The sequence below is a fragment of the Macrobrachium nipponense genome, chromosome 6 (genome assembly GCF_015104395.2).
Source record: "Macrobrachium nipponense isolate FS-2020 chromosome 6, ASM1510439v2, whole genome shotgun sequence".
Taxonomy (NCBI): domain Eukaryota; kingdom Metazoa; phylum Arthropoda; class Malacostraca; order Decapoda; family Palaemonidae; genus Macrobrachium; species Macrobrachium nipponense.
Window position 1 is genome coordinate 90,954,937 of NC_061108.1, and position 27,500 is coordinate 90,982,436.

The 27,500-nt window shown below is 40.4% G+C and overlaps 1 protein-coding gene across 5 annotated transcripts in view; it reads left to right on the forward strand.

Moving 5' to 3' along the window:
- LOC135216140 (DNA fragmentation factor subunit beta-like) overlaps positions 1 to 27,500 on the forward strand; it is a 259,118-nt gene that overhangs the window by 4,699 nt on the left and 226,919 nt on the right. For all 5 annotated transcript variants that reach the window (XR_010314818.1, XM_064251226.1, XM_064251227.1 and 2 more), the window contains exon 2: positions 765 to 1,071. Coding sequence is in view for 4 of the 5 variants with exons in the window: in XM_064251226.1 (XP_064107296.1) it covers positions 765 to 1,071 (307 nt within the window). In the remaining variant the exon portion in view is untranslated. The remainder of the gene's footprint in view (positions 1 to 764; positions 1,072 to 27,500) is intronic.

Consider the following 27,500-nt stretch of genomic DNA (forward strand, 5'->3'; position numbering starts at 1 on the left):
AACTAACTTTGATAGGTTAAGGTCATGTGGTGGTTTTAGCTTCGGTGCCTCAGAAGTATGGTGCATATGGTCTAGTCACATTGTGGTCACGTCCCCGTTGACAGATCATCTAGAGCGCACCAGCATTACAGGTCTCTACCTCGCTGGCAACTCTAGTAACGCAGAAGCAGACTTTGGTGACAGTAATCACGAAGTCGGCTATGCTAACAGGTGAGGAACCAAGATGTATATCATCTACTTAATTTAGTTTCCCAAAAAATCCTATTCTGTCTCTTCCCACCATCCGAAGGTGGGATTCAGCTATGTATATATCTGTCAGGTAAGTTTCATGAACAAAATGTTATTGTTATAATACAATTAAGTTTGTTCATACTTACCTGGCAGATATATATAATTAAAGTGCCCACCCACCTCCCCTCAGGAGACAGTGGCACTGATAAAATATGAATAGAAAATGGGAATAGTTCCTGATATCCGCCTCCCACGGCGGGAATGGGTACTACCACCTTGGCCGCCCACTGCGTGTGCCGCGAATTTTTAAATTCTGTCGGACTTCAGAAAATACAGCTATATATATATCTGCCAGGTAAGTATGAACAAACTTAATTGTATTATAACAATAACATATTTTTTGTAATTTAAGCAAGATAGGCATAGTAAGATTACTAATTTGAGCAAAATTCAGAAGACTTAGATGCTGATATCAAAGTTGTACTGAGTTACAGTGGTAATTTATTACATTTTGTTTTTTATTTTGTGCACAGGAGGAAGACATTTACTTCACCTTGGATGATGATACTGAAGTTGATGAAGAATATTTTGAAGTTCTTGAGAATGGAACTAATCTATACTTAAAATCTCGAGAGAAAAAAGAAAAACCTTCATATTCTCTTTATCAGCTGGCAGAATTTCTTCACAAATGCCTTTTAAATCAGCCTAATTTACACGAAAAAGTTACAGAATATCTTCAGAAACCGGAACAGTCAGCAGTGGTTTTAAGTCTATTAGCTCGAGTTGCTGAATCGTCATGCTCACCATCAAAAAAGGAAGATGACTTGGACTGGTTTAAAGGTATTGTATTTTTAGTTCCTAATTTTTCAAACTTATAAAGTAACTCGGTTCAGAAGTATGGCAAAAAGTGTTATATATATATATATTATATATATATATAATATATATATATATATATATATATATATATATTATATATATATATATCTAATAAAAGGAGCCCATAAAAACACCAAAATAGAGAAAAGTACTATATTTCAGAGACTGCTGTCTCCCTCTTCAGGTAGATGAATGAGAAAAGTTTACAGAAAAGGTGGTATTTATACCAAGAGGTCCATCCACAAACAAGCCATTTTAAGTCACCCCCGCTGATAATCTTCCTCTAATCTTCTTAAGGGTTGGTTGAATGAAGACGTTGTCGATCGTGACCCATTCCCAATTTTTAAGCAAGTGTCCGAATCCATCTTCCTTTTGAGATGTTTCATTACCTGCCTCTCTTTTATTAGGCCGATTCCATCATTTGACTCTTGTACCGGCAGTTGCTGCTATAAATTACACGTGACATTCCAGTTTATTCTATGGTTATGTTCATTTATATGGTTGAAAATAGCCGAGTTCTGTTGTCCATACCTAACTGACTGTTTGTGTTGTATTCATATATATATATATATATATATATATATATATATATATATATATATATATAATATATATATATATATATATATATATATATATATAGAATAATTATCACATCGAACCGTGATTCATTTATATATCATTCGAGCTACAAATGTCCTTTAATATCTAAATTTCATCTACTACCTCGGAATTGATATATTTTCAGATATGTTACCGAGCGAATTTTTTAGTTGATATAAGTTCGTCCCCCCATGGGATCGCATGGGGGACGAAATTATTATCAGCTAAAAAAATTCTCCTTCGGTACATATAGAAAATATATCAATTCCGAGGTAGTGAATTTAGATATTAAAGGACATTTGTAGCTCGAATGATATATATATATATATATATATATATATATATATATATATATATATATATATATATATATATATATATGTATGTATGTATGTATGTATGTATGTATACAGTGGGTCATCCCCTAGTCGCAGGGCCAGTTTGACCATGGTGTTTCCTTGGACCGCTTCTCAGTCTATATCATGGGTATGGATTGCAGCATCGCTGATTTGTCCATGTAGCTTAACCCTCTTACGCCCACTGGAACGTTATTTTTTACGTCACATTTTCTTTTGTCCTCCCCCGTGTGCCAAACTGGACGTATTTTACGTCGACTTACAAAGTTTTTTTTAAATTTGCGGAAAAATACTTAGAGGCCTACCAGCCTAAAACTTTTGAATCATGCGCCTTGGGGGATGCTGGGAGTTCATGGATCAAGGTGTTGTTTTGTTTACAATCGTTACGCAGGCGTGCAAGCGCGAATTTCTTTCTTGCCGCACTAAAAAGTATCTGTGACACATCTCGGAAATTATTTCGTCACTTTGACATAATTTTTGTACCATTGTAAATTAGCCGTTACATGAAGTATTATATGAAATGAAAATTGTGCACATTTTATTTAGAATACAACCAGTAAAAATACTCATGTTGTAGCTTTTATCAGTTTTTGAGATATTTTCATATAAATAACGATAATTGCCAAAATTTCAACCTTCGGTCAACTTTGACTCTACCGAAATGGTCGAAAAACGCAATTCTAATCTAAAACTCTATATTTTAGTAATATTCAATCATTTACCTTAATTTTGCAACTAATTGGAAGTCTCTAGCACAATATTTTGATTTATGGTGAATTTATGAAAAAACTTTTTCCTTACGTCCGCGCGGTAACTCTTCCGAAAAAAATCATACATGCGATTGTGGTAATGTTTGCACCATTTTAAAATTAGCCATTATATAAAGTTTTATATATGGAAATGTGCGCAATTTCATGCACAATACAACTAAAATCAACCCATGGTTGTAGCTTTTATCAGTTTTGAGATATTTTCATATAAATAACGATAATTGCCAAAATTTCAACCTTCGGTCAACTTTGACTCTACCGAAATGGTCGAAAAACGCAATTGTAAGCTAAAACGCTTATATTCTAGTAATATTCAAGCAATTACCTTCATTTTGCAAGAAATTGGAAGTCTCTTGCACAATATTTCGATTTATGGTGAATTTATGAAAAAAATAACATTTTCTTTACGTCCGCGCGGTAACTCTTCCTAAAAAATCATACGTGCGATTGTGGTAATGTTTGCACCATTTTAAATTAGCCGTTACATAAAGTTTTATATATGAAAATGTGCGCAATTTCATGTAGAATACAACTAAAAATAATTGAAGGTTGTAGCTTTTCTCATTTTTGAAATATTTGCATATAAATCACGATAAATAGAAAAAAAACCACGTTCGGTCAACTTTGACTACCGAAATGGTCGAAAAAAACGCAATTGTAAGCTAAAACTCTTACAGTCTAGTATGTTCAGTCATTTTATCTTAATAAATTGAAACAAATTCGAAGTCTCTAGCAAAATATTTAGATTTATGGTGAATTTAAAAAAAAATCTTTCCTTCCCTCCGCGCGCGGATTCTCCGCCACAAATCTCCGAAATGCGTACGTACCATTCTCGGAATATTTGCTCCGTTTCGTATTAGGCATTTCACAGAGTTTTATATATGAAAATGTGCACAATTTCATTTAGAATAAAACAAAAAATATTTGAAGGTTGTATCTTTTCTTATTTCCGAAATAATTGCATATAAAAAATATATATAAAAAAATTCGACATTCTGTCAACTTTAACTTGTCAGATATGGTCGAAAACTGCAATTGTAAGCTAATACTCTTACAGTATAGTAATATTCAATAATTTTTCTTCATTTTGAAAGAAATTGGAAGTCTCTAGGACAATATTTATTTAGATTTATGGTGAATTTTTGAAAAAAATATTTGTTTACGTCCGCGCCTTACGAATTCATGCATTATTTTGTGATATTTTCTCTGTGTTGCTTTTATTGTTTTACAATGTGTTATATACCAAAATGATCGCAATTTAGTGTACATTACAACAAAAAACAAGTAACTTGTTACCTTTAACCGTTTTGCCTACAGCGCGATTTGAATACAATTATATATGAAATTTCGTTTTTGCGCTATCATATATCGCATTATTTATATATGATAATGATAATTTTTTTCATTTCTGATGGTTGCATACTAAACTTCAGGCAATGACAAAAAAAGGAGCCAAAAATGAACTCTTAATCTTGAAAACTAAGCGCGCTGTGATTTTTTGAAAAAAATATTTTTTCTGCTTCCGCGCTCACTCTGAAACACCTCCGGCACATGGGAGACAATTTTTTTTTTACCGCTTCGGCGTAAGAGGGTTAATGATGTTTATCGGTAGGCTAAGCCTTTGACTGCGGTGCAGTAACCATCGACATGTATGAAAAGATTCACATTATAAAAACTGACAATAAAGGTAATAAAACTATTTGCACCTAATACATGTATATTATTGGCATATCTTCGTAATAAATAGCCTATTCAAGGAATAATTCTATATCAATGAAGTCAACCTTTAACACTGAGTGGCAGGCATACAAAATGTAAACACACCCAGTTATACGGTTGCATTCACAGCCACGTTTATTGTTCAATAGCCTTTCAGAAATTGTAATAGTAATGTAATTTCGGTTGTAATACCATAGAGATTAACATTAATGTTTAATTCGAAATTCACTATCATTTTGTTAGCGAATAACTTCTCTGAATAATGCAGTCATACAAACGATAATTGTCATAGATTATTGTAGTTTTGTTCTTTGCGATTGGTGACGAAGCGTAAACATGATAAAACCGTTTTTTACCTTATATATTATTGGTATATCTCCATAATAAAAAGCCTATTCAAGGAATACTTCTTGGGAAAACCATTTTTTAAAAGACAAAAATACACTACAAGTTTACAAGTATGTATCGATTACTTTATTTTGATGTGATTATATTAATATTACAGTATGGTATTGTAATCAGTACAGTAACTAATTTTTTATCATAAATATATATTCATTCGCAAAAAAAAAAAAAAAATATGTACAATCACCGTGACATCACCAAACTTGCAGTCTCGTTCATATGTAGGTACTATTGTACACAATGTAATAGTGGTTATACTGTTCTACAAACTCCCATTATTTTACATACATATGCTCCAAACTAATCATAAAACACTTTACTTACTGTTTTTCTGTGGAGCTTATCTCCAAACAACAAATAGTGGAAATATTAACTAAAATGCAAGTTTTTTTCATAGAGCAAGATTCACTAATTACTGTATTTTCATTACTAAATTCATTTTATGATAAAAAAGGATTTACTAATCTTCAAATACAAACTAATATGAATGTAAATAGGAAAATATCGATAAAATGCTAAATTAAAATCCAACAAAATCATATGTAAGGTAGTTTTTTAGGCTAGCAACATCCCTGTAAGTTTTCATTTATATGGTCGCCCCAGTTGCTGTTTGGACCCACAGGAGAAGCTTCATGTTAATGAGATATCTTGACAACTTGTTGATCAAGGTATTTTCCCCCACTTAGCATCCAAGACACCTCCCTCATCTCATTACCAGTCTAGTCATCAACTGGAACAAGTCAGACCTGACATCAGGAAAGGTGCAGTTTACCTGGAATAGACTTAAATGCTATGATATTTTTTCCCCAACTACCGATGGCAAGAGAAAGAAGATTCCATGCATTCTTAGAGGATTTTCTAGAGGGTCCATCCTCACCTACAAAACTGTGGCAGAAATTACTATGCCACCTGACTTCATTGAAAAACTAGTTGCGAGAACTATTTCAGGCTAAGATCTCTGTTGGAGGAGTTAAGCAGGTAGCAGTTGGCAGCAGATCAGCTAGACAGCTTTCCAGCTTCTCCCTCTGCAGGAGTCTTAGTAAAACTCCCTTGATAACAAGACTAGTGGAAGTTAAAAGCAGAAGTTGCTCTTTCACCCTTGGCTCATAATCTACTTTTTGTTGGATGTTCAAAGGTTGGGGAATCCACTTGCTGGATTTTATGGCTTTAGACCTGTGATTCTGAGAAGGAAATGGCTTGCACATATTTTTTAGAATGGAGTTGCCTATGAAACAACGATAGGACCATGCTCCCAGTAACATGGCAGCTGACTTTAGAGATTCCTACATGGGCAGAGGACCACAGCATTACTCCTCCTCAAGTTTGTTTAGGGAGATGCAGTGTGGTGGTTAGTGCAAACAAGACCAGGTGTTCTGACCTAGCAGTTTTTGTATTCTGAAGTCTATGGCATGCTTCAGAATAAATGGATTACTTTATGAACTTGTATATTAGCAGTTCCTGGTTCCACTCATTCTTTTCAGGAAAGGAGTACTGATCTTGGCCCTTCCCTTTCTGTAGGGGTGCATGAGGAAAAGTATGCACTTCTTAAAACTACTGATTGTCCCAGTTCATTGGACTTGGCTAGGAATGTCCAAGGATGTGTCCTTGGTTGGTCCTTTGGTCTCAGCACAGGTGTCATCCTGCATATATTACTACTGGTTCCAGTCTTGACTGTCAGTGGCATGATTGCCAACTTTTTTCAGTACCATCCTGGACCACACCATCTAGTATTAGACTAGTGTACATGCATGTTCACCTGGCCTGGTAGTAGTTCCAGCCAGTGATTCTGTTGCTGAAGCTAGCTCTAAAAGCAAAGGGGTCGACCATGCTCACTTTTAATGCCTCTTGATTGTGACTCAGCATCTGTGACAGATAGGACACTATTCATCATAATTTTCTTAATAATGTTTTGTTGGCCTGTCTTATCCCTCCACTATGGTAGAGGACCCTTTTCAGGCAAAGAGCTGCCTTATTCCACCTCAACAGGTGTGTCCTGCAAGTGTATCATGGGCTTTGCCCCAATGGCTAAGGTGTCTTTCGATTTGCTACTTGTCCCCAGTTGTTTAGAGCATTGTAAAGGAGATTATTTACTGAACTACAGGTCTGAAAATTCCTTCACCTTCAGTGGCTCTTCCAGGCTTCATCCTCTGCCTCTTGATATGTCAGCAGAAATATGATCTTGGGAAAGCAGAGACCTGCCTATTCATGGAAGAGGAGGAGTCTTTCTCTGCTGCCAAAATCAAGCCTTATGGTTGGACCAGTGGCTAAACACACTGGCAGACTGCATTCCATGCTGTGTCTAAATAGGCAGCCAATACAAAGTTTTGAAGGTGGTTTGTGTCAGGAAGAGGATATTGACCATTTTCTCCCATCAGTCTGCTGACTTGTGGGTAAATCTACTCCTGAGACACCCCAGTGCCATTGACAATCTGTTTTTTAGACACCTCAATGCCATTGGCAGTCTGGTCTTGAGGCAGGTGTTTCGACTGAGTACAGTTGCTTTCTTAAACAGGTTGGTGCCAAGCTCTTCCTTAACATTTAAGACACCTTGATTCTTTATGCATTATCCTTCAAAGGAATAAAACATCTTGATTTTTCATTATCCTTCAAAGTTCCTTTGGGTTTTATAAATGTGTATGCAACCAAGCCTTTGATATTGCAATGCCATTGACATTAGGGCTAGGGAGAAGTCAGGCCTCTCAAACCACTAATGAGTTCCCAGCAATCTTTCATGGGGGCCAGTAACTTTCTTGCCTTTTCAAGCTACCTTCAAGCTTCTTCTCAAAAGGGAGACAGTGGGAAGAGATATATGGACTTGAGGCTGGTATTCCTCTCCTTTTGCTGCAAGTTTAGGATGTCTGGCATTCCATGAAGCATTGCAATAGTGACCAATGGCAGTGGCCAGGGCTGTCTTTGTTCTTTGGGATGGTTACAGGCTACCTTTCAAGGACTGATGCCCTCCCCTCTTTCCTTGACTGATCCCATTCATGCATTGTAAGTTGTAGATGGCTGCTTACAGGCTTTTACAGTCAGCTACTCGTGGTGGAAAAGTTGACTGGGTTTATAAAACTAGCCATATATATCTATCCTCTGAACAAGCTTGCCTCTCTGACTTAGTTCGGGATAGGATGGGTCATGTTGGTTTTTATCTGGTGATATGGTGCTTTTTTGACAGTCCTCTAGTTGAAACTTCTGTTCTTCAGACTTTCAGCTACCCTGAAAATGTTCATGTTATTGTTCACTGCTATGTCTGCTTGGACCTATGTACTACTCAGGATGTGCTTGTTGCATTATCTCAATAATTTGTTGATTCTAGTATCTTGTGAGGTACAGTTGCTTTGGGATCAAAACTGACTACCTTCATTTTTTCATAAGTCATACCTGCCTAAGGTGTGACCAAGTACAAGCATGCTGATCTATGTGGTAGTAACAACTCTTTCCTATAGATTCAGATCAACAAGTTTTGTGAGATGTCAACACAGGTCATGTCTCAACGGGAACAAGTAGCTTAGTTTTGGTATGATGTTCTCAATCAGGTGTCTTCCCTTGAGAAGCTTGTCCCTAACAGAGGATTCCACCTCTGTCTGTTTGACAGATGACTGAAATGGGAGTGGTTACCTGCTTCTTATCATAGAAACTGTGCCTTTCAGCCAGGAAGTAAAAGCCTATCTTGTTCATAGCCTGAACCCCTCACCTCTAGGGAGGATTCTGTTCCCTGATGCATTGAAGGAGGGTTAGTGTATAACTGGATGGCTCATTTGCTTCAGTTTGTGGACAAGATGACTCACATGTACTTCCAACCTTGTAGAACGGTGGTGTCATATGTGTATTAGTAAGGTAGAGAGGGATTGTCCCCTCTTTTGCCATTCGGCAAGGCAGACACAGAAGTGGGTGTTTCATCACTCTGTGAAACTATCAGCCAAATAAATACTTCCCAGGCTGTTGAAATGTAATGGAAGACCAGTAATGTTATCAGGAGCAGGTCTTAATGTCACTGTGGTCCTTACACCTACATATAACAGGAAGGCCCATTAATGTTTGAGGAATGCTGGTTTGATCAACTTTTTAGCCATACAGCTAAACTTGAAGCTCATGGTGTTTGTTCCTTTCTCCTGCTTCAGGAGAAAGGAACACCATGATGCCATCCAACACCCGTCAGATAACCACAGTATCTACACTTCCCACATGTTTGGCATGATTCATAGTATCAACAGTGTGTCAACCACACTTGGTCTCCAGTGACCCTAGTAGCTAGCTCCTTGTTAGCCACAAGCCAAGTTGTAGGTACCAGCAGTCTGTAGGGTCACATGTGGGCTATTTATTTTAATGTCTTGAGATGGTATTTCTCTGGTCATAGCCACTTTTTAGCTGATCAGAGATTTTCTCGCTTCTCTCCACTGAGGTAAACTCTTCTCTAATTCTGCAGTAAAGGACATATGCTCAGCCCTTTCTCACATGCTCCAGCTGGGTGTTATGGACCTCTCAGCCTTCATTGAGGCCTCCATTCTCTTGAGGAGCTTTGAGCAGTCTTACCCACCCTCTGAACTCTGGTCTCTAAGGTTGGATGTGATTCTTATGCTTCATTATTTCATCTAGGCATTTGTATGACCCTGAAGGGAAAATTCAACATGAGTGTTGAAGCTTAAAGGCTGCCAGCTATTCATAGCATCAGGAAAAGGAGTAGGAAAGCTTCATGGCATCTGGTGCTTAGTTTGGCCTACAGATGGTTGAGATATCTCTTGCTCTTGATGTTCCTTTGTATGGTGCCAGAAACTTAGAACCTATCAGTCCTTGACAAGAGATTTTATAATTTTGCAGTCTCCTCTGAGACTTCTGAGGTGAGAAATAAGAGGAGAATCTTGTTAGTTTTTTGGTATTTTATGACCAGAACTAGATATGTTAGGCTCAAGTATTTACTGATACTTGCTGGCGCAAGAAGTGTCCAAGAACACTGGCTCTGGCCTTTAGGTCATCAATTCATTGGGCAAGGGAGACTGCCCTTTGATTTATACCCCAAGAGGTCAAAAGCATTGTCCTTCCTAGGCATCCAAGAGGAACTACTTTATTGCAGGTACTGAGGGCAGGTGTCTGGAGCTACCAAACCACCGATACCATCTCTTTAACCATTGGGTTAAAGAGATGACCCGTTACCCTGAGTGAGCTGGTTCATGAAGCTAGAAGCATTACCCCATTCCCTGTCTTCAAAAGGAACTTCAGTGTGACAGGTACCCGTCCAGACCACTTTTACCTTTTATATATATACAGTTACCATCCGAGTTACGACCTGCGCGAGTTACGTCCACCCGTACTTACGACAGTGTCCGACAGGGGTCTATTTTTTTATATTTGGCGGCGTTTACTGTTTGGCAGCGCGGTAGCGTAGTGCGTGCGGCGCGGTATGACAGTTACGACGGCGCCGGCAGCACAGCATCCCAGACACTCATCCCAACCACCTCACTCACTGTCTAGACATTGTAGCAGTACTGTAACATTGTAGCAGGAACATTTTTTTCATTACACCTTTGCCATGGCCCCTAAGAGAAAGTCTGACTCATCAGAATGCAATTCTGCCAAGAAAGCTAGGAAGGCACTGACGTTGGAGATGAAGGGATTATCGGAAGCCATACAAATGCTTAATACAATGCTGCATAAATTGGAAGGAATGGATCCGAATGTTGAACGGTTTGCCCGGATAGAGAGATCTATGCAAGAAGTAATGAGGCCATACAAAGAAATCTACGATGAAAAGAAAAAGCAGAAGATCCAAACGACACTTAGCATGTTTGTCAAACGAACACAAAAGCCCGCCTCATCCAGCATCGAAGCCACCCCCTCCCCTACATCGGCCAGCGCAGTAACCACCCTTTTCCCCATCCTGCCTCGCCTGACTTAACAGCTGATCTTTCTTTCGACCGTGCGTATGAAGAAAGTGTTGATGACGTCGAACCAAGCACCAGTGAACATTAATTTTGAGTGTTGTTTTGCTTATTTTTTTACATGCATATGTATTTTCTATTTTGTATAGTACTAAGTACTGTATGTTCTATTTTTGAACTGTAACTTTTCTATTTTCGTATTTTGATCTTCATTTGTATTTTTGTATAATAAATTCAACTGCAGTAATAAATATTTTATTTCTAAAACCATATTATATTAAGATGTATGTACGTAGTATATCAACTAAGCAACTGAAAAAAAAAAGCTAAATACATTGCACCTACAGTATAATATTAAAAATATCTCTATGATAAAATGATAAAAGTGAAACTAAAAGGCATAAAAATGATAAATACATAAACAGCTTGGTACGTATAGTACAACAGTAATATTATTCAACAGAAAAAGTATGATAAAAGTGAATCTAAAAGGCATAAAAAATTATAAATAAACGAGCCTTGTATATACATATGTACAGTAATATTATTCAACAGAAATATATGATAAAATTATAAAAGTGAAACTAAAAGGCATAAAAATGATAAATAAACAGCTTGTTATATACACAATAATATTATTCAACAGAAAAAGTTACTTAAAAGATGCAAACACATTCATATCATATGTCCCTCGAGTACAGTATAATCTTCCACTTTAACCGAGTACTTATAATCCACGTGTCGGCCATTTTGGCTGGTATTTTCGACTAACGACCATTCTGACATACGACCTGTTGGTCGGAACGGATCTAGGTCGTAACTCGGATGGTAACTGTATATATATATATATATATATATATATATATATTATATATATATATATATATTATATATATATACAGTGGGGCATCGCTTATTCACGGATCAGTATTCACGGATCCAGTTAATCACAGGTTTTTTCTTGGACCGCTTCTCATGCTACATCACTGGTATGAATCGCTGCATCACGGGTTTGTCGTGTTGGGTATGCGATGTTTTTCGGTAGGCTAACCCTCGGCCGTGGTCCGATAACTACCAACATTCATTTAAAGACTCATATAATGATTATTAAATGACAATAAGGTAATAAAACCATTCTCACCTAATATATTATTGTCCTATCTTCGGAATAAATAGCCTATTCAAGGTTTATGTACGATGTTCATTGGTAGGCTAAGCGTAGTTGCAGTGCGATAACCACCAACGTACACAGATTCACATTATGATATTAACTGACAATAAAGGTAATAAAACCATTCTTACCTTATATATTATAGTCATATCTTCATAATAAATAGCCTATTCAAAGAATAATTCCACATCATTGCACTCAACTTATCGTCGGAGTGGCCAGCCACAAAATGTAACCATATACCTTTACGAAAATGGTTTATGTATACGGTTGCGTTCAAAGCGACATTTTTTTGTTTGATAAACTTTTAGAATTTTAATAGTAGTGGTGTGTAATTACAGTAGTAATAACATTAAGGCTAAAATTAATTCGAACTTCATTATTATTTTGGCAGTATTCGTATATAACTTCTCTGAACAATGAAGTCATACAAACGCTATTTGTCATAGATTATCGTAAGTATTGCTGTTTGTTATTGGCGACGAAGCGTAAACGAAATACATAAAAACATTTTTTACCTTATATATTATCGTCATATCTTCATATTAAAAAGGCTATTCGTGGAGTAATTCCATATCAGTGAAATCAATTTTATCTATGCGAGGCCAGCCAGCTGTGCGACAAAATGTACGGACGTATATGAAAATCAAATTATGGTAGCGTTCACAGCAAGATTATCTTTCGAAATTTTTATAGTACTATTCATGCTACGTAGTAATAATGTTTGGAATATACGTAACATTAATTTTCAATACAAAATATCATCGTTATTTTGGTAGTGAATAATAGTTTGGAATTATCATACATCACTGCATTGTTATGGGTTTGTGGCAGTGATCAAAACAAACCAAAATAACGTTCTCCTTTAAGTCGTCATATCTTCATAATAAAAAGGCTATTCGTGGAGTAATTCCATATCAGTGAAATTCAATTTTAATTTCATGCGAGGCCAGACCAGGGGGATGACCCAAAAATGTACGTACGTATATGAAAATCAAATTATGGTAGCGTTCACAGCAAGATTATCTTTCAAAATTTTTATAGTACTATTCATGCTACGTAGTAATAATGTTTGGAATATACGTAACATTAATTTTCAATACAAAATATCATCGTTATTTTGGTAGTGAATAATAGTTTAGAATTATCATACATACACTGTATTGTTATGGGTTTGTGGCAGTGATAAAACAACCAAAATAACGTTCTCCTTTAAGTCAACGCGTTTAGGAAAAACATGACATAGAATCGACTTTGCGACTTCGTTCACTTTGATATTTATAACGATACAATAACTATCATTTGTACTACTAAAACCATCTTCACATAAGTAATTTTTCGTAAGATATGTGTTGTTGCAAAAGCTATCTTATACATAAAAGGCTTTTATAATTTAAGTCATCTTAGATATTACTTATGTACCCAAACTCACTGTGGGGAAATTTACTACTGTTTCCTCGGATATTGAAATACTTTAGCATCATTCAAATACTAGGCTATACTGTACATTTGTTCCGATACGTAATACAAACCCTCGGTCCTTTAACAATAGGAAGGTAACTAGCGGCAGCTGGGACGGTCGTAAGCTTCGAACAAGGGGAGAACGGTAGTTAACTGCTTGTCCGATCGTGCGCGTGCCCGCGCGCCCGAGAGGTGAAGAATCACTTTTGCTTTCGGCCGCGGGTGTGAAGGACGTGTTCGTCATCGCTCTCTGCCCGCTTCATCGTCGTATGCTTTGTTTATATTGTGTTTTCTACTAATGGTTTGGTTTGACTTGAAAATGAAACTGTAAGTACACTGTTTTCATTTTCATTACTTAATTATGAATCAACATGGAGCTATCGCCGTAGAGACGGCGATTTCCGCTCTTTTCATGAATTGAAACCTTGAATTATGTCTCGGTGCCGAGGGCGGGCGCACTCGCGCCGAGTCATGTATTTTGGGTTTCGAAAGTGTGTAATTGAAGATGTAAACGTACTCTTTTTCATTATATTTTTGCCCTGTGCGTTCGTTGCCGAGAGCTTGATTGCGCTCGGCAAGAGCCTCTTATTTTGTATGAATAGAATGCAATGAAAGTGGATTCGCAATGCAGTTTTCTTTTCATTTTCATTTATTAATTGCATCAAATTTAATTTTGGATCAATTTCCGCTCTTACCCGGGAATTAATCCTTACGATTTATTGCTGTGAAAGTGAAAATAGCAAGTGCAGTATTGTTCATTTTCATATATATTTATGATAGCATCATATTATTATGGATCAAGTTTCCGCTCTTACCGGGAATTGATTTTTCCCTCTTTAAGTTCTATGAAGTGAATCGCAAGTGCAGTATTCTGTTTCATTTTCATATTACTTTTCACTGCTGTGCGGGGGTAGGGGAAGCGAAGGTCTGCCAGGAAGTCGTCGGAAAGCTCTCCCGCGACTCCCTTGGTATCCGATTCTTCGTCTTCTTTCCTGCCCCCCACCCCCGCTCAGCTTCCTCGTATTTTGTTTTTCGGGGTTTTTCTTCCTTATTCCGTTCGGGGTGGGGTGGGGGCATGGTCTCCCCCCCCCGTGCGTGAGGGAACCCCTCTTACTAATCTGTCTGTGCTACCGCAGGTGCTACAGCCGTGGGAGACGACCTTGGACAGGTATGGACCACTGCGGCTGCAGGGCGTGCCTAGCATCCACGATCTGCTGCAGAGTCTAGCGAGGTCTGGGGCGGTGACCTTGGAGTGGTCTCCACTACAACCTTCACGGCCGCTTATGCTGCTTCCCCCCGCTGGTCTACACTCCCCATGCTGTGTCGGTGACGCCGTCTGCCGCTTCTAGGGCCGGTCCGGCGCGCCGTACCGAGGAGGGGTATGCCGCCGCCGCCTGTGTTTTCTTCGTGTTGCCTGCCCAGACTTCCCGCTGTTCCAAGCAGCTCGCCCCTGGACCGGCCGCCAGTACCACGCTGCTGCCGATGATTCTACGAGGCGATGGCTGGGCTGCCGTACCTGTCGCTGATGTGGTTCCCGCTACTGGCTTGGCTGTCCCTTCTGTGTTTACCGCTGCCGCTGTTCCTGCCGCTCCTGCCGCTCCTGAGCTGGTTGCTGTTCCTGTCGCTCCTGGTTCCTGCGCCTGTCCATGCTGGTCCTGCCCATGGTGTGTCTTCCCCAGTCCCAGGTCCTTCCGGACAGGTGCAGTCGGGCCGTGTTGCTTCGGCAATAGGCCCGACTCCGGCCTGGATGGAGGACCTGACGACTGTCCTGCGTGAGCTGACGAAGAAGAGGAAGGTGTCATCTTCGTCTGTTGCTGCCTCTTCCCCTTCGACTTCTAAGGCCCATAAGCCGAAGAAGAAGAAGGCTGCTCCCCCCCCTAAGAAAGTCTCCTTCGGGAACTTCTAAGGGCCCGTCCCACCTCGGTGGGACGGGGGGTCCTTCTGCTGGTCCTCCTGCTCCTTCGGGAGCGGGGCCCGTCTCCCTTCCGTAAGGAAAGAGTAGACGGGGACCAGAGGAGTATCGGTTAGCTCTGGTACTTCCTCGCCTGGTGCTAGCGGCGATGCCGCTACGCCAGGTTCCGGCTCGGTCTCTCGTATTCGCGGGAGATCCCGAGTGTACGCTCTCCCTCTGGGAGATCCGTGAGCCAAAGTTTCGGCGCCAGAGTTCGCTCGGCGCCAAGACCACGGCACGGAGCAGAAGGCAGAATGGCGAGAACCGCTCAGGTGACTCTCGCCATGGCCAGCGGGCCGCCTCGCAGCGACCAGCTGGTAACCGGGTTTTGTTATTCCCCCTAAGAAGACTCCTTCGGGAAACTTCGAAGGGCTCGTCACATTCCGGTGTGACGGGGGGGTTCTTCTGCTGGTCCTCCTGTTCCTTCGGGAACGGGGCCCGTCTCCCCTTCTGAGAAGAAGAAGAAGACGGGGACCCAAAGGGTGTGCTGGCTACCGCTGGTACACCCTCGCCTGGTCTTGGCAGCTCTGCTGCTAAGCCAGGTACCGGCTCGGTTTCTCGTCCGCGAGAAGTTCCGAGTGTACGATCTCCTTCGGGTGACCGTGCAGCCAAAGTTAAGACGCCTGATTGTTCGCTCAGCGTCATGACCGAGGCACGGAGCAGAAGACTGTCGAGAGCCGCTCAGGTGACTCTTGCCAGGCCAGCGGCCGCTCTCGCAGCGAGCCAGCCGGTACCTCGGGTGACGTGACGGTCTCTGACCGGCCACGGGTTTGAGGCTGGGAAGAGGTTCCCCCAGGTCCCCCTCGACCGACGGTACCAGCGGCTGGTACCAGCGGTTTGACGTGCCGCGAGGACGCTCACCGGTCTCACGGCGAAAGCGAGCTCTGCATGGTCACCTGACCGCCGCTCCCACAGGGACCGGGCGGATACGGTGACCAGCAGCAGCTCGTCTGACGCACGGGACCGGGTCGACGTGCTCAGTCGAGCCGCTCGCCACAGGTGAGCGGCACGGCCAGGCCTGCAGATCGATCCCCACCGCGGGTTGGTGATCGGCTGCAGCCCCCCACGTACGCTGGTCCTGCCAGCGAGCGGGGGGGGGAGGGGGGGGGGAGCGTCAGGTCTGTCTCTCCACTACCTTCAACTTCCTCGGCTACACCGGGAAGAGCGAGGTAGCTAGGAGTGATCGTGAGAGGTGCGCCGCTCACGATCCCGTCACGACGCCGCACGTGCCACGTATGGTCTTAGGACCAACCAGACGTACGCGCAAGTGATTGGAGGCGACCGTCAGGGGGAGAGGGGGTAGCGTCAGTTCTGTCTCTCCGATACCTTCAACTTCCTCGGCATACGCCAGGAAGAGCTAGGTATATAGGAGTGATCGTGAGAGATGCGCCGCTCACGATCCCGTCACGACGCCGCACGTGCCAGGTTGGTCTTAGGACCAACCAGGACGTTACGCGCAAGTGATTGGAGGCAACCGTCAGGGATCTGTTGCTGGTCCTTCTTCTGAAGGAGGAGGGTCCTGGGAGCTGCTCTTGTTGGAGGGACTGGACGGTTCCTACCTCACTCCTCAAGACGCTGTAACTTCCGAGATTCAGAGTAACTTTACCCAGGTTATTGCACTGATTCGTCAGCACAACGACCGGGGGGAAGGATCGCCGCTCCCACCAGCAGAGCCCATGTCTCTGCTCGAGTCGTTTTGGGGCCCGAGAGGGAACCCAAACCGACGGTGGGTATGCCGCGATCGGAGCTTACCGATTCTGTCTTGAACCAGAGTCTCTCGTCTCCGGACAAGTAGGCTCTCTCAGTTCTGGCCGGTCGATCAAGCTACTTCCACCTCCTCTACTGCGACAGCGGCGTTTCTACGTGTCTTCGGACACGGACCGTATTTAAATACTCCTTCGGTCCTCCTGAGAGGTTTCGACCTCGATGAGGACTGGAATGAGTCGGAGGACGGTATCGGCTCTCTCCTGTCAGGTGTCGATCAGCCCCACCCAGACGACGTTCACAGTGACGGCAGACCCTTACCTACAGTGAGAGTTCGTAACCCTCCTCGGGAAAAAGAAAAACGTTTTCTCCTGACGATACGTTTTCCCAGACTCTGAGAGGCCATCGCCGCAAGGCGATGGCTGCTCCTACTCTTCTCCAACTGCTAGTTCCACTGGGAAGGCGAGCGAGTATCCAATTCCTCCCCCATTCCCTCTCTCCTTACGGCTACGAGGGAAAGGGGAAGGATCCTACAGAGATTTCTCTGTAGGATCCCACGTTGGGGACTGCGCTACCAGGGGGGACCTTCGGGTCCTACCTGACGTAAGCCCTGGTAGTTGAGGAGGGATCCTGCCCCATTCTCGATTTCTACGGGAATCGAGAGGACCACCAGCCGATATCGTTTGACGAATTCGGTGGGGGTTTCGCAGACTGCTTAGAATTCTACGGAATTTCTAGCGCATTCAGAGTGTTTAGAGTTTCTTACGATCTCCAAACACTTAGGCGAGACCACGGTCCAAAGTGAGCGAGACGAGAATCCCCGATATGTTACACGATAATCGGGAACCTCGCCTATGCTCGAATCCTGGAATTTCTAGCATTAGGAAGAAGACTGCTGCTGAAGAAGACTATCTCACAGTAGGCGACCAACCTGGAATAGAGAAGAACGGACTGGGAATATCCAGTTTGGCTGGAACTATCGTCTTAGTATTCTGTTCACCATTGAAGCTTTCCTTCGAGGAAGACTTCTCCTTCACTCTCTTTAATAGAGAACGAAGGTGGTCGATCTCCAATCCTTATTTTGTTTTCTTGAAGGAAAGAATTTAGGATGGAGATCGTTGTTCATAACTCCTACAAATATACTACGTATATTAACCTCGCGACATGATTCTGCTAAGCAGTTGAATGGTCCGAGGGGTAGGCGCATATCCTGGTTTATTCTACGGATTGCGACTTAGACGAAAAGTATTCTAATTGAACTGCAACCCGGGTTGCCTGCAACCTCCCAGGAGTTTCCAGTTTCAATTTTATATACTTATGGTGTTGTCAACAACAACACCATTTTAGCTTTTATATTTACCGAAATTCGTTTCGCTTAAATATAATTGCTCGAGCATATCTTTTATGCTCGGTGGTTCTAGCCGAACGCATTCCTTCGTGGAAAGGATTACTTGGCAACTCAGGATGACGAGTCAGCGACAGCTACTGCGTATTGAATTGCCCGAGGCATTTCAGTATCAGCTGCCGCTTTGAGATAGACGGTTGTTTATGTCTTTCTCACCTGCTTTGATTGAATAACAACCGTATCTCTGCCCAACAATCACGGACTTAAGTCTCTGATTAACGGGGATTCTCGCATACATGAATGACCATCTACTGCTGAGAAACGCTAGTATTCATCGTCTTCGGTATTGCGAGAATTTTAAACAGAGATATCTATTCGACTCTCATCTTTCTGTTTACAGCACGGTAACAGAATTCTGTAATAGTCCTCTTGCTGCATCGTATCCCGATAATGCGAATGATTTTTGCGGAATCTGAGTTTGTCCTCAAAATATCTTGTATTCGGAGGTGTACAATTGTTCATTGTTCACCCCGGATTAGCAGATGTATTGAAGACATCGCCTACTCCCAACACGCCTGCTCTACTTCCAAACGTTCAGCCCATGAGAAGCAGTTCTTCAAGCGGTCTCCCCTGTGTTTTCATTACTGAAGAACGCCCCGCTTTCATTGCACAACGGACAGCAATGAATGGCGGTTAGCGTTTTCAGTCATTTGTAAGCACAGGTTTAGAATCTGAGATTTCCTTCTCTCGATTCAGCTGGGAAGACGTAGGTTGCATTCATTGCCTACCTTCGTCTTCAACGTCACATAGTGTTGTTTCTCCTTAAGCTGAGATTCAACGTCTATGAGATTTTCTTGCCATCAGGGACCTCGGTCTTTTGAAGGCAATTGACTTTCGCCTTTTGAGCTTATGCATTAAGAGAATCATCGCCGCGCCGTCCGGCATCGGTGACTAACAAATATTTTATTTGTTTGGTCTCTCAGCATAACTCTTTAAAGGGCGAAGGTCACGTGACTTACCCGGATGCTTGGACAACTTGCCTCTACTGATTCCGAACCAGTCAGTCGGCAGCTGTCAGAGCGTCCGAGTCAGTTACGAACTATGCTGTGGAACTTAGTTCGGGTTTTGTTCCAGAGCAATCATTACTTCGTCTTAATAGCTTGTCAGTATGAGTACTGTACATAACCAAAGTCGAGAAGAGGGATAGGTCATACGACTATTCCCTTCTTTTCGTCTTAGGTAACTGCATGACTTCTCTTGAGAAGTCAAGCACAAAGGGGATGGGGATTTGTGACGCTCGATTTCGTACCGATCTTCGTAGCGGAAGACTCAGAACCCTTCGGTAACTGACGATTGGTTCGAGTCCTTCACAATACCCTCCCTAATGGACGTCACCGCCTCCGATACGAAGGCTATGCTGCTTTGTCCTGTGAAGGTGCGACGGAGCTGTCTGAAGAAACTCGACAGCCCAGGATGAGTGTGGACGCCTCTTCATCATTCTTCTCGCGTTCCGCAAGAACTTCTCCGTGGCGCAGGTAATGAAGGCAGGCGCCTGGTCCAACCGGACCGCATGCACCTCCTTCTACCTTCAGGATATTGCCCACAGTTCCTTGGATCTTTTTTCCTTGGGAACCGTGGTGGTTGCTCAACACGTTGTGTAGTTAACCCAGACCCTGCAGGCTGAACAGCATCGGAGTCCTGGTGTGACCGTAAGAATGGATGAGGAATGAGAGTGTGACTGGCTCCTCTTCCCATCTTTTTCTTCCCTCTACCTTTGGGTAGAGGGACACGGTCGTCACCCTGCTGGGTAAGGACGAGATGCAGAGTGAGCTACTCAATAGAGCACCATCCTATCCTTTCAGTAGGGATAGGAGTAAATATCACCACTTCCTCCAAACAGGGGGAGGAAGTGGATGCCAAATTGAGACAAACCCATCATTTTATGATTGTCTCTTGCAAACAGGAACAAGTTCTTGCTTGCTGGTACGAAGAGATACGCTTGCCTCTCTCTTAGTACTTGGCCCAGAGGTCTGACCATTGATCCTGCGGTGCACACCCCGATCAATCGGACAGAGGTTTGGATCCCTCCCTTGCTCTTACGACCAGGGAGGCACTCCAGGGTTGGACGAACACCAGTCTGTTCACCAAAAAGACTCAGATTCCTCCCACCAAGAAGTGAGTCTTCCTATTGTTAAAGGACCGAGGGTTTGTATTACGTATCGGAACAAATGACAATTTGTCGAAAATTGCATTTTTCCTAACTATACAAACCTGAGGTCCTTTACATATAGTCCCACCTCATGCCACCCCTCACTCTGCAACTTTTTGCATGGGCCTAAAGCAAAAGTGATTCTTCACCTCTCGACGCGCGGGGCGCGCGCACGATCGGACAAGCAGTTAACTACCGTTCTCCCCTTGTTCGAAGCTTACGACCGTCCCAGCTGCCGCTAGTTACCTTCCTATTGTTAAAGGACCTCAGGTTTGTATAGTTAGGAAAAATGCAATTTTCGACAAATTGTCATATTTACATCGTATACAAATACTACATACAGTTATATACACATACTTTTATATACAAAGTTAACAGTTATATACACATACTTTTATATACAAAGTTAATCATATGAGTAGTGATCAGACGACAGCTGTGCACTGGACTACGTACGTACTACTTGGAAGATAAAACAAACAAATTTTGTTGTTGTTAGTCGCCGGGGATAGATTAACATTTTTCCAGAGATTAAAGAGCTGAATTTTGTTTTGAAGGTATGTCAACCGCTTTAGTAAATAGGTATCATCTTCTAAAGAAATTTTTTTTCTCTCTTCTTTTTGCGAAAGAATCTTCAAGCCGTTTTGCATTCAAAGTAATGAGAAGGAATCATTCTATTCTTCATGAAATCAGTAAAATACTTACACTAATAAAAACTAAAACTACGTACTGTATGCAAAACACACACATCATCGTTAGCTTCGTGTGTGTAAACGTTCATTCTAAGAAATTACAGAGTAGCATAACTAACACCTGATTGGTTGGTTGGTAGCCATGGAGATCTGTTATCCAATGACTGCCCTCTGCTTCTGTTCTATTTATAGACATATGCCATGGATGGCACTAGGTTTGAACGTTACCATGTTCGTGATTTTCTGACTGCTGATGGCAAAAATTACTCAATAATTTTCTTTATATAGTTATTCCTTCATGAAAACAATAATATAATATGATCATTTTAACTTTAACGTATAGTGGTATGAAAAACACCAGTGTGTCGTAGCGATGCGTCATCAATATAGTGGTATGAAAATACCACATGGTGTTGTAGCGATACGTAATCACAAAGTACAAATCCTTTTCCCGGACCATCCTCAGAATTTTACGACTCTTCAACTTAGAGATCAATATGGTTAAATATATTATATAGTCATACTTATTGTTAAAATTCACAAGTTGAACTGCAAAACATTATTATATTTTGATTGTTATGTACATATATTTTTTGTGTTTTACGGAATGTTTTTTTGAAAATAACTAACCTATTAGTGAACATATGGTATTAATTGTCCCACTATTTTTTTTAAATAGGTAAGGTGATCTTAATTATCTCACATTCATTTAACAGTAATTATATTAATTATTTATTTTAAAATAAACTGTAATTAATAAATAACAATAATGAAAATCATAAAGGGAAAAAATGTTTTTGCTGCAGTAGTGGTGTTTGTTTGATTATGCATCTGACCTCACATTTCCGAAATCTGAAAAATTCCAAAAACCGAAACATTGGAATGTGTGTGTACTGCACATTTTTTTTAAACACGCACACAATGTCTACACATTTACTGATACCCGTTGGTGAAAGACTCAAATTACAGTACGTACGTATTTATTCCTGAGAGAGAGAGAGAGAGAGAGAGAATGATTAAGGACTCCAAGGCGTGTTATTTTTACAATTATTTTATTATCTTGGGATTTTTTTTAATCTTGAGATTTTCTATTCAATTCTCAAGATTAATAAGAAAATTACCGTAACTTGACTAGCATCAGCACACATCTGAATGACTCGGCCATTAGCAGGCTAAACCACCAACCTTATGAACTGACGCTCTCGGAAAAGGAACTTGCATGATACATGAGATACATGACAAAACCACTGTTTATTGGTGAAAATTTGGGGGTCGAACGATATGGGAGATTGCACGTTATTCGAGTATATACGGTATGTGATTTTTTTTAGCCTTTTATGGAACAAAATCTAGCAAGAAATTGCCATTCGCAGTTGGCAACACTGGCCTACTCACGTTTGTCCAAGTTTTGTTTGTTGTTGTTATGAAATGTGGTGTGTAGCGCGTTCTTTAAATTGTACCCATATAAACGAGTTAATTATGTGGCATCCAAAAGCCCCGATTCTTTTACTCTTATGGGAAAGATGCCTGAAGGTCAGATGAATGTTTTTACGTGGAATATATTAACGTGTTGTGACGAAGGGAAGAGATGTTTCGCTGCATACTGCTGGTAGCATTGATCATATTATTTATTACCTGGATTGCACTGCAAAATCGTCGCCATCTTTTATCAACATAGATTGTTGGTGAGTACCCATATGATTTACCATAATTTTGATAGTTCTCTTACCACTCATCCTCTCTTTCCTTGTATAGAGGCCCACCATGCGTATGGAGGCTTCTAGCTGTAATCCATAGGCTAGTAAGGCTACATATGTACAGTAGTACATATACTACATTTATTTTTTAAGGCTAATTTTGTACAATAACTTTAAAAACTGTCTTGAATTTAGTTTTAGGTGATAGTTGAAAACATATTTGGTGTTTGAACTAAATTAGGCAGTTATAAACATTTGGAATAGTGGTCTTGGGTGGGTTAACTATTAAAGTAGGCAGTTTTAAGGCAATTTTTGAGGGGGGTATCAGGATAACACGGGTATTTACTTATCACGGGGGGGGTTCTGGGCCCCTATCCCCCGTGGATAACGAGGCCCCACTGTATACATGAAAACTCATGATACGAAGGGCGCCTCGGAACGGATTAATTTCATATCTCGAGGTACTACTGTGTGTGTGTGTGTGTGTGTGTGTATATATATATTATATATATATATATATATATATATATATATATATATATATATATATATATATATATACATAAATACATACGGCGGCCCTCGGTTAGCGGCAGGGGTTCCGTTCCTGGCCACCGATGCCAAGCGATTTTCGACGCTGAGCGATTTTAAAGCCTACAGCCGCCGCACACCTTCTTTCGAAACTCTAGACCAGTCAAAGGCGCCGTAATCCCACAACGGTGCAATAAGTAAAATTATATTTATGCAGTATAGTACTATAGAATTTACTGTGCAGTTCATGTGGGTGTCTAGAGTATGTAAAGATATAATAAAGTTTATACAGTGTACAGGTAGCTGTAGTGTTCAGGTTACGATCATTAGTCTTACGATAGTTCGATTTTATGAGAGATCAAATTACAATGGCCTAACTTTATCCATCTTCTAGTTACATAAGTTCAATAACAGCAAAAGAGAATGATGAAAGTATGGTTTTAACGTTATACTCGTTGCGTGAACGTGTACAGCCATGAACAAACAACCGAACGAGAAAAGACTTTTTTTTTTTTTTTTTTTTTTTTTTTTTTTTTTTTTTTTTCTAAGTACAACCGAACTGGATAACATCCATTTGGCTTGTATTTCGATCATTGTACTACAGTGCAACATTACCGTATTTGTTATAAATGGCGTTATGTATAGAATAGAACTGAGATATCTTAATGTAATAACTTTATTCGCTATAGATCAGAGATCAATATAGATTAAAGATCAATCGGGAAATATACCATTAAATTTAAACCTAGTTATAACTGAAGCTGAGAAAACGGTTCAAGCGGCTAATGACTATTATCGTACATCGGCAACAAGTATAAAACTGCAGTAAACGTCTGCCATCACACACAACTGTAGATAAAATTGGGATAAAATCATTTTAATCAAAACTACTGTGCTTGAAAGAACACATTTTACCGTTGGTTTTACGCCGATATAAGATAAATAACGTAAAGTTCATATTACGATGATATAAAGGATTACGTATTGCGAACGGAATCATGTAATTTTTTACGCAATAAACATACCGCCAACGTAATCTGTTAACGAAAAAAATAGTAGTTCACATTCACAACGAGACATATTCAATAAATATTTCCACCTAAAAACACGTTGTATAAGGAAAAAGAACTTCGTCTCATATAAGTCAAGTATATAGATATTCGTTTATGCTAACTAGAAGCAAGAGCATTCGCTCAGAATTGCGTTATGGTGAAACAGACTCGTATTCATCAGCTGATTTCAAACCACAACATTGGCCGCTCCGCGGAATACGGGCTTAAGTTTGCCGTAGTATTTTAAAATACAATAATATGAGAATACATACAATATTCTTGGATACAGTGAAATTATGTATAACTTTTTAAAGGATTTATGGAAAAGATGCATAATTAATAAAATAAAACAATGCATTTTTCGGAACTGGCGAACAAGAACAACCATCCCCTGACAATGTGGAGCGTAGTTACAAAGGCTGCCTTAATTTGTATCTTATTTCTGTACAAAAATGAAAATACCTTTACGCAATATATTTTCATACACATTTTAAACACAAAAGCATAAACATTTAAAAAATCGACACATTTTTTTTTTTACTATATTTTCGGAAGAGCGGCAGACGGTGGCATACAAGAAACGAACTTGTAAAAAACATCGTAGTCGATAACTTGAAGGGGAGTTTCAAAAGCTGCCTTTTTATCATATTTCTGCACAGAAATAAAAATACCCTATTCGTAATACATTTTCATAAACATTTTAAACATAGCATAAACATTTATAAAATCGACACATCGATCGCTAATTTGCACTTTTTTTAAATTGATATTTTCGGAAGAGTGGCAGGCGGCGGCTTACAAGAAAGAACATGAAAAAACATCGTATTTGATAATGTGAAGGGCAGTTTCAAAAGCTGCCTTTGTATCATATTTCTGTACAGAAATAAAAATGCCTTTCACGTAATACATTTTCATACACTTTTTATTTTTAAACAAAAGCATGAACAATTATGAATCGACACATCCATAGCTTATTTGCACTTATGTAACTCGATATTTTCGGCATAGAACGGCGTCAGAGGCATTATATTTTTTTTTTTACCTAAGACTACCGTAATAACTCCATAAAATTTGTTAATATAATTTGCATAACCTTTATGGTCTGAACGGCATTTCTACATATGTATGAACTCGTTAGACAACGGCGCTAGCGGCGCTGTTAACTGAAATTTGTGTCGTAAAGATACCTTTAAAATGCCTTATTTTTTTAATGAATAATTTTGACGACCGCCATAAAACCGATTCGCCGTTGAGTGATTGCGCCGTATATATATATACATATATATAATATATATATATATATATATATATATATATATATATATATATATATATATATATATATATATATATATACACACACACACACACACACACACACACACACACACACACACACACACACACACACACACTAGTACCTCAAGATACGAAATTAATCCGTTTTGAGGCACCCTTCGTATCATGAGGTTTTCGTATCTTGGACCACATTTTACATGTAAAATGGCTAGTCCGTTCCAACCCTCCAAAAACACCCCAGTAAATTTCATAATAAAGCTAAATCGACCTATAAACAATGAAATACTACAACAAATTGGACCATTCAATACCAAACTTAATAACGTAATGCAAATTAACCTGTAAATAAATTGTATTAGTACATGGTATACAAGAAATATTGTACGTAAAATGTGGAAGCTTACCTTTCGAGTGAGGCTATCTCCGAAAGTGGAGGCAGAGGAGGAGGAGGAGGACAAACGGCAGATACGTACGTACACTTAACTTTACGAAACACAAAAAAATGTAAGGAAAACTAAACCAAAATTTACGAAACACATTAAGAAAACTGTAACACTTAACTTTACAAAAAAGTAAAATAAAAATAAAAGAATTTTTATTTTTTTTATTTTTAACTTTTTTTTTTTTTTTTTTTTTTTTTTTTTTTTTTTTACTTTACGGTTTTTTTTTTTTTTTTCTACAGAATTTTAAACTTCATCACCACTTTCAAACTTTTCTGTTTTTATCACTTGGTTCTTCCTTTTTGCTTACTCCTGCTAATGCTAAAGGCCTCTTTAAAAAAACACATCCAAGGAAGATTGCTTCTGCCTACTTTTCACAATGTTCCTGAAACGACTCGGGCAAACGTCATCGAACTGCGCAAGCATACGGCCTGTGTGAGCCTTTTCGGAGTGTCTTTTTTTTCTTTAAACGATTGCACTTTATGAAAAGCGGCCAGAACGTCCTTAATTTCTGCCATTGTCATAGGGTCCTCCTCCTCTTCCTCGCCGCTGCTAGAGAACTCCTCTTGAACGACGTTATGTTGCATGGCCTCCAACTCCTTCAGGTCATCCGTCGTAAGTTCCTCTTGGTGCTCCTCGAGAAGGTCGTTGATGTCGTCCTCGTCGATGACCAGCCCCATGGACTTGCCGAGTGCAACGATCTCGTCAAGATCTGGTTGGGAAACAGTTTCGGGATCGTCAACTGTTTCTGAATCTGCAGCACCAGCTTCGTCCACGTCGAATCCCTCGAAGTCTCGGGCGGATACGGCATCAGGCCAGAGTTTCCTCCACGAGGAATTCAAGGTTCGCCTTGAAACCTCCTGCCAAGCTTGGTCAATGAGTCGGATGCAAATGACGATGTCGAAATGCTCCTTCCAAAATTCACGCAAGGTGAGGTTTGTGGTATCGGTGATGTCGAAACATCTCTTGAAAAGATGTTTCGTGTACAGCTTCTTAAAGTTCGATATCACTTGCTGGTCCATGGGCTGGAGGAGAGGGGTGGTGTTGGGCAGAGAAGAAAAAGAATCTTGACAGTACTTTTGGGTGTCTAGAGTATGTAAAGATATAAT